Raw genomic sequence first — 8456 nt, forward strand, 5'->3', positions numbered from 1 at the left:
AGACCAGCTCCCCTGCCCGGAGCCCGAGGGCCCTCGACGCCCCGCTGCGCTCCCCCCCGCCCGGCCTGGCTTCTTCTCCAGCGAATTGTGTTGCTTCTTCCCAAGAAGCTCCCTCGTCCACGTTCCACTTTTTTACCGTCCCGGGAGGCGTAAGATAAAACCTCTGGTTTGCTGCATGCCGCCGGACACATTCTCTGCCCTTTCGTCAAAATGTACTTGATGGAGAGTTTAAAATAACAATATTTAAAGGAGGAAATAAAAAGGGGCGAATTCTTTGCGACATAAATGCATTAAAAATTTTTTTAAAGAGATGTATTTAGAGTTAAAGGTTTTATGAGATTTGCTGTAGTTCCTTCTAAATTTTTGGATTTCCTGGGGGGATCTTTTCCAGAGGGAAACAGCAAATTAAAATTAAGGTGGAAGTGAGACATCTCAACCACTTCTGAAAATAAAGGAGAAATTGAGAAAATATATTCAGGAAATAGCGGGAAGGCACCCACAGCGAAAACTGGAATCGCCGAAGGCAGCGCCTCGGTGTCGCAGTTGGAGGAAGGAGGGCCAACCCACGGCCGGGAAGCAGGCGCGCGGCGGCAAGAGCGGGGAGAGCGGCGAGCCGGGCCGGGCCGCGGCTCTTGGGAGGAAGGCTGCGCCGGCGGTGCGAGCGCGAAACCGCGGGCGGGGAGGGCCGAGGTGGGCGGGGGCCGGGCGCGCGACCGGCGCCGCCGATGAAGCTGGAGTCGGGCTCCGGTCGCCCGGCCGCCCCCATTGTTCGGCCGCCGCGCAGCAGTTCGCCGAGCGCGTCCTTCCCGGGGGAGGGGTCCCGAGATCGAACTCTGCCCCCACCCCCAGCTCCCCGAACTGCAAAAGGCTCGGGCCGGGTCGGGTCGGCAAGTTTTATGATCAGTGTCGGCGGGCGATGGGTTCCCAACTCCAGACCGCGTAGGAAGGAGGCTTTACAACGTGCCGCTAAATTGGAGGACGCTGGGCAAGCCTGAGACTCCACACGAAAAGAGGGAAAGCAGCATAGATATGTTTGTAAAGTGATGGCTAGATAGAGACAAATGTGGGCAAAAAAATTTTTTTCTTTCTGGATCCAGAGAGTTAGAGCCCATCATATCCTATTTTGAATCTCTTTAAATGTATGGATTCGAAAATGAATGTCGGGGTTCAAAAGAGTTCGGAAAAGCACGTTTCACTGTCTGTTACTATTCAGTTCTTTGTTGTATATAAAGAGTTTAGTTTTAAAAGGCTGGGTTGAGCTACCCCTAACAAAAACAGGCTTGGATTCTTAACGTGAAGTGCATTTTCAAAATAACACTGAAATTCATAAGGGAAAAACGTGTCATTTGCTTTTATAACACGTTTTAGAAAGAAAGAACTGAAAGACACCTACGAAACTCTGCCTGTTTTCCTTTGTGAGGCATGTGGAAAAAATATTTCTGGCAAGCGTCACAGTTTTAAAAAATGAAGATTTCCAACAAGTGATCGCAAGTCTTGAAGACAAGAGTAAAGTCATCGTGCTTGAAAACTCATGAAGAAATAATTTCAATTCTTTTGCTCAAACCTTACTAGGGCCAGAGAGTAATTTCGACTTAGATTTATAATAGACTTTGCGGAAATTCCTTGTAAAATGCCCATTACTAGTCTCTGTATTATACAGCACTGGTTTCCCAAGGTGGATTTTTAAAAACCAATTAGAATTGATCTCTAATGGAATATTATATTTACATGTCATCATGAAAACATCATTTGATAAGAGTTTTGAATTACAAGAAAGAAGTTAACAGATAATGTTCATAAATAGCATCTGTTTGAAAAGATGTTTGAAAAGGTAGTAGTGGTTGTGATTTTGCATTTGAAATGCTATAGAAGTGGTTTGCATTTTAACACTTTCATTATGCGACTCTTCTTCCTAAACTTGCATTTCCTCAAGGAAATCATTCAATTCTTTCGAAATATAGGGAGAAATTCTTATATAAGAAATCACTGGAAGTGTAACTACGGAAAGATTTGAACAGAAAAAAAAATTGGTGTTGAAATTAGATATCCTCAATCTGTTCATTCCTTCCACACTCATCCTCCCATGGTCCCCCTCCCCAACTACTTGGATTCAATTTACATTTTTTATTTATAAGTCTGAATATTTAGAATAGCTTTATAAGTTTATCTGCTACATAGTTGATTGTAGATGGTGAATCTTTTTACATCTTTTAGTGTTTCAGGCATTTGGGGGGGGTTATTTAAATTAAAAAAATGTTACAAGTCATGATATACTTGTAAGAAAAACAACAAATGAGTGGAAAAAGGGGCATGAATGGGGGTGGGGATGGAGAGGGACAAGTAGCTTTCCAGATTAGTCTTTGTAATACCTTTCTTTAGTTTTCTGTCATCATATTTTTCACTTGTGCTTGCATCCAAGATCATTGCTTTTTTAATTAGGATAAATTGCCACCATATAAAAATTACCTACAGTTTGGCTCTTACGTGTCACAGTAAAGACTGACAAAAAGTGATCGGAGGCTTGTGTTTAATTCGCCAGGAATGTTAAGCTTCATAAGATTCACCCTATGGGGCCATGGTGGTCTTTGGCACTGTTACTGTACAATTTCAAGAGGTAAATATACACATTATAGATTAAAAAAATCTAAGATGTACTAGGCAAACATTTTCTTGATTGAAGGAATAAAAAAATGAATTTGTCAACCTCTTTCTTTCTGGGACACAATGCAGTTAATTAACATATTCTTGGGCTTGTTTCTGGATTTGGTAAGCAGTGGCCCCTTTCAGAGAGGAAAACATTTAAATCTTAAAAAGTAATCTTTGGTCCAAAGAGTATTTAGAAATTCAGTTTAATTTCTGATTCTCCTTTTTCTTTAAGTCCCAGATATGTTTCATTTCTTGCAAGGTTCTATTCCACTTCAGAAACTGATTTTCCTCTTTTCTATGTCCAGAATCTTTTCACTCAGATAACCTTATTGTATCCTATAAACAGACACTTAAATATGTCACTTTAATCACACTTTAATTATAACAGAAATGCAAATCTTCAGTGTCAGTTAAAAAATGGGAACATGGACCTCACACTCCTGCCCTTAGGTTATATTGATGATACTCTGAAAAGTCAAAAGTGTAACACCTTTAAGTATTATTGCATCATGGAAAAAAATAGCGCAATTCTAAAAATGTTATTGAGGTTTATGTAATGCCTAGCAGATCTAAAGGCATCCTTTAGATATATTTTTCTGTTGGTAATTACACGGTGTTTTACCCAAAAATGTAAATACAGCCAATGCATATCAGTTTTACAGCAAAGGAGTAGCTCTGAGGCCAAACACAAGATTAATCACACTAAACCCTTTAAAGTAAATATTAGGCCTTGATTCTTAGAAAGATTTTAAAATTTAGATTACATGCAATTTAAATTTCAGAATTACCTAACTAAATTTTTAAATAATTAAGTGTATCTAACAGTAATATTAATTATGACTGATTCTAAGTTAGGGTCTGTTTTGTAAGAAAATGATGACTTTTACATGGAGAGGTGGCTAACATTTGAGGACTGTTTAAATACAGACAATTCTAAGTTACCGGGTAAATAAAAACTCTTCACCTGTATGAATTTCAACTGTTGAAAACCTTTAAATAAACCAACTTATCTGAAAATTTCTTAATCATTTCTCATTACTTAGAAATTTTAGTTCAGTTGCATATAGAAAACAAAGCCTTGTTTTGCTCTGAAGAATAAAGCTCAGACTACAATTGGCTTATAAACACCAATATTGTGCATTAAATAAATACTTATTGTAGGCCTACTATGTGCGTACAAGACACTCCTCGCTAGGGTGGTATGCTGAATTTAAAAAAATCACCTAGTAAGATTAATTAATATGCTTCATTAAGTGAAATTTTTCAAAAGCCATTAATGGACTATCAATTTAAAACATAATTGGAATGAATATCTTTTAATGAAATTTCTGATAGTAGTCCATGATACAGGTGCCATGTGTGGGTTTGTACCTATTAAGATACAATGCTCACTTATTGTGAGATAAATAACAAAACTAGTATCAGAAATACCTCAACATTTTAATCATACTTACATAAATATTTGATTCATAAACTTTTTATGTAAAGTATTAAATTTTGGGTACCAATGAGCAAAACAAAATTTTATTCATTGATTCTTTTAAAAGAGGGTATATTTTAAAATTTGTGTAAATCATAAGAAATTGCCTTATTGCTTTTTCCAACTAGTTTATTTAGAAAGAAAATTACAGTTTCTGGTGAGGTTTAGTAGATGAATGAGTTCTTATAATTGCTTTTTGTTTAAAAACCTTAGTATCAAAGTCAATACTGAATTTTAAACACTTTATGGAAGTTAAGAATCCAAGTTAAGAGAAGTGCATTTAGTCTTAACATTATAGAAATATACTTCAATTTCTATATCTCATTAAAGAAATATGCTTCAACAATAGATATAATAGACTAAACATGAGGAAAATAACAAGGCAAATAAAACTTTAAAAAGGAGATACATATAAGCAGTGCTAATCCAGGAACCAAATTTGGTTTTAAATATTTCGTTCATAAGTATCTACTAATGTAAATGATTATGGAAAAGCAAATCCAAAAATTTGGTGACTAGGTTGAGGAATAAAGAAAATTATAAGAAGATATATTACCCATATGGGAAGAAAATGTAGTTTCCCATTATAGTAGGGTTAGAGGTTACATCATAAAATACTTTACTTGAGTTTTTTGTGGTTTGCCTCAGATGATTAGTTCAGAGAAATAGATTAGCCAATACTGAGTTTGTTGCTGTTATGTGAAGAAGTGTACTGGGACCACAGGCTTTTGTTTTATTCTACAGGTACTGGATATATGTTTTCAAAGGATATTTTGAGAACATGAAATCAGATTTAAAAGATAACTATTTTAAGATTGAAATTGTAGTTTTCTGTGAAGTTATTTTATAAATCTTGGGAACTTTTTATATTTTTACAATTACCATGTTTTTCTAGAAACATACTTGAATTTTAGCAATTCTGGCAATTTAACTATAAGTTTTATCCATTCTGAGGTATGAGAACTAGCATATTCAACCAAACACATGCATATGTATCTCACACAAAGGACAAATATAACTTGCTCACTGCTATATTTCCTGTATCTAGTAAATGTTCCCTGGCTCACAGTAAATGTTCAATAAATACTTGCTGAATTAATAATTAACTGTATCTCTGAACTACTTTGTAATGTCTGTTATTCTTCCTTGTCACCTAATATTTTATAGAAGTATATTAAATATTATACTTCTGATGTATAACATAAAAAGTTCTATATCTGGTACATGAGTTAAAATTAGAATAAACTATTTATACTCTGTTTTTTCTTACAATTTCCATAACCCAACATTTAATGTTAAATATTGGTTTTAAATAATTTGATTTACATTTTGTGAACATTTATATGTACATCTTTAGTAAAATTTCTGCTTTAGATGCTACTATTTATATAAAGGCCTGTTCTTAAGAAATAGTGTATTTTCTCTATTTGTCTAAATTTCAAAAATGTTACAAATGATTTTTTTTTAATTTTGTTTTGAAAATGGCAAGTGTTTACCTGCATATCTTTGATTAAGTGTTATAGAATAGAGTAAAATACCTATCATTCTTTATATATACATTAATCCCATCACAAGAACTGAGCTCCAATGCATTCAAAATAAAATGAATGTATTTTTAAATAATTTATTGCATTAAGGTTTGACTGCAGTCTTCAGAAAGGGAAGTTTCAAATTGATTTTAACTAAAAATTACTCTTCATTAGGAGTCTGAATCTGAGCAGGAATTGGATGTTGGACTGTTTTCCTTTAAAAAGGGGTAAAAATAAGATATATGATAGAGATACACGAAACAGTATAGATTGGTTTGAAAGTGATTTTAGTTTTAAAAATATCAATGGCATTTTAAGAACATCATTCTTATATGGTCAGAAATCTATTATTACCATAAGCTCCAAAAGATGTATCTTATTATATAATCTTGTAATCACCTTTTAAAAATGCACTAATATAACTAACTGAATTCTCATTTTTTGTCTTTTCAGTGTATATTTTTAAAGTTTTGCATTACTGTAGCTATCTCACTTAGCTTTGAGGGTGTTTGAATATATTTGCTAATATATGCTTGCACTGTATTACAGCTATTATAATTCTTAAACAGATTGCTAGCAATTAATTTCAAATGGAAATAGCAGCCATGCCACCATTTTTCTTTTCTCCATGAGAACACTTGGAATGCTTTTAGAGCTTAAACCATTATCTTTTGCTGACTAGGAGAACTTGGGTTCCTTCATTTTTTAGCATTTATGAAACTGCATTTCTAGGTCCTCACATGATACTGCCAACACTTGATAAACAGTTATTTTGTTACCTCGAAGGTATTCATCAAAGTCATGAATTTGCCTTCTAACTATGGTTGTCATTTAAACAATCTATATTCCTATTTCGTGCTAAACTTATAATTAGACACTTTTTTGTTGTTGCCTAAAATCAATATTGGGCTAACAGGATACATAAGAGGGTAGGGCAACAGTTGGGAGATCTCACAGCCCAAAACTGCGCAATATCCAGCTAATTAATCTATTCAGATAGGCCTGATCCATTTTCTATTTGTTTGTGAGCAGTAAGCCCCCATCTTTCTGCCACTTAAGTGACCTTAATAAAAGTGACAAATTTGCAAGAGTAAATTTGAAGTACAGAGCCAGATCAGACAAATTCTCAATCGAAAGAACTCCACTGTCCTGTGGTGTTAGCCATCATTTGGTGACTGACTAAAACTTGGGTTCCTTCAAACTGCATTTTCCATATCCTCACATTATATTGTTACTGTTTGATTAACAACCATTTGTACTCCTACACTGCAAGCTGAGGATAGGTACTACAGGTGTTGTTTCCTCATCAGGTACAACCCTAACTTAGGCTTTTGATCTTGTCTGCGATGCATTTTCAGTTGTCACTGGGGCCAATGTGGTGTGTAAATGGGCGGCAGACTTGGTGGCACTTTCACTGCGTGAACTTTGGGTAGAGCCCAGGATGTGAATTTAATGGGTGGAAAGGCTGCGGCAATACAGTGAAGTTCGTGCGGCCAACTGCAGGAAGCCATGCTTCACTGCACCCTTCTGGAAAGGCGACTGACTTGCCCAACCCTTGTTACCCTCGGGCCAGTTTTTGAGGCAAAGGCTGGTATGTTGGTCCTCAGATGCCTCCAGGGAGTCCCTTCCAGCTACTCTAACAAAACCCGCCGTCCCTCTCGTCTCTCTGCATCTTCCCTTTTTACCCTCCCTCCCAAAGAGGCCTCTTCGCGACGTGCACACGCAACCCGCGCGGCCGGCGCTGCAGAAGAACGCCCCTAACGTCCCCGCCCCCGCGTGCGCGCCCCCGCGCCCTCCAGTTGGCGTGTTCCGGCCTCGGCGCGCCGCCGGCTCCGCTCGACCCCGCCCCCGCGCAGCACACCTCGGCGGATGAGGCAGGCGCGGGAGAGGGGAAGGGCCGGGAGGGCGGCCTGGGCTGCCGGTCGGGCGCGGCGGCGCGCACGCAGGCCTCGCCTCTCCCGGGCCTGCTCTCTCACGCCGGCCGCCGGGCGGGCGCGCACGCTGAGTGACGCTCGGAGGAGGAAGCGCAACCCCTTCCCCTCCCTCGCTGCCCTTGGCCCAGCGGGAGCCCCCCCCAGTGCGCCTGTGCGGAGGCCTGCTTGATTATGTGTGCCCTCTCCGGGCTCCAGCGTTAGCGGCCGGGTGGAGGTGGGGAGGGAAGACGACGAGGAGGAGGAGGCGGAGGAGGCGGTGGAGGGGAGGTGGGGGGAGTCAGCAAGGACATGGCTCCTGACTCCTGTGCGGAACGTGAGTGACTGAGCGGCAAAGCCCGAGGGAGCGAGCGGCCGAGCGGCGGGCGGGGGGCCGGGGCGCGGGGAAGGAAGCGGGGGCGCGGTGGGCTGTACAGGGGGGGAAGCACTCATTGGCTTGCATGGGTTTTTTAATGGTCCGCCCCAACTCCCTCTTAGATGGTCTCTAGCGACCGGCCCGTGTCACTGGAGGACGAGGTCTCCCATAGTATGAAGGAGATGATTGGAGGCTGTTGCGTTTGCTCAGACGAGAGAGGCTGGGCCGAGAACCCGCTGGTTTATTGCGACGGGCACGGCTGCAGCGTCGCGGTGCATCAAGGTAAACACCCAACCGCCCTCCGGGCCGAACCCGGCCTCTCCCAACCGTCACCGCTTCCCCCACCTTGGCAGCAACTGCCAGTTCCCCTCCCGCCCCTCCCCCCGCCCCGCCCCGCCCCGTTCCGCGGCCCGAGGGTTGACTCTAAGGGTCCGCGGCCGGGCGGAGGGGGTGTGGGGCTGTGCATGTGGGAGAAAGTGCGTGTGGGCCTGGCACTGTCATGTGATCCTGCGCTC

The 8456-nt window shown here is 40.5% G+C and overlaps 1 protein-coding gene across 4 annotated transcripts in view; it reads left to right on the plus strand.

The window, feature by feature from the left end:
- Positions 1–7631: 7631 nt before the first annotated feature.
- MLLT10 (myeloid/lymphoid or mixed-lineage leukemia (trithorax homolog, Drosophila); translocated to, 10) overlaps positions 7632–8456 on the plus strand; it is a 207228-nt gene continuing 206403 nt past the window's right edge. For 3 of the 4 annotated variants that reach the window (XR_827055.1, XM_010859904.1, XM_010859907.1), the window contains exons 1-2: positions 7632–7928; positions 8064–8223. Coding sequence is in view for 3 of the 4 variants with exons in the window: in XM_010859904.1 (XP_010858206.1) it covers positions 8064–8223 (160 nt within the window). In the remaining variant the exon portion in view is untranslated. The remainder of the gene's footprint in view (positions 7929–8063; positions 8224–8456) is intronic. The other variant, XM_010859906.1, reaches the window with a different exon arrangement.

The sequence above is a fragment of the Bison bison genome, unplaced genomic scaffold, assembly GCF_000754665.1.
Source record: "Bison bison bison isolate TAMUID 2011002044 unplaced genomic scaffold, Bison_UMD1.0 scf7180017864461, whole genome shotgun sequence".
NCBI classification, from domain to species: Eukaryota; Metazoa; Chordata; class Mammalia; order Artiodactyla; family Bovidae; genus Bison; species Bison bison.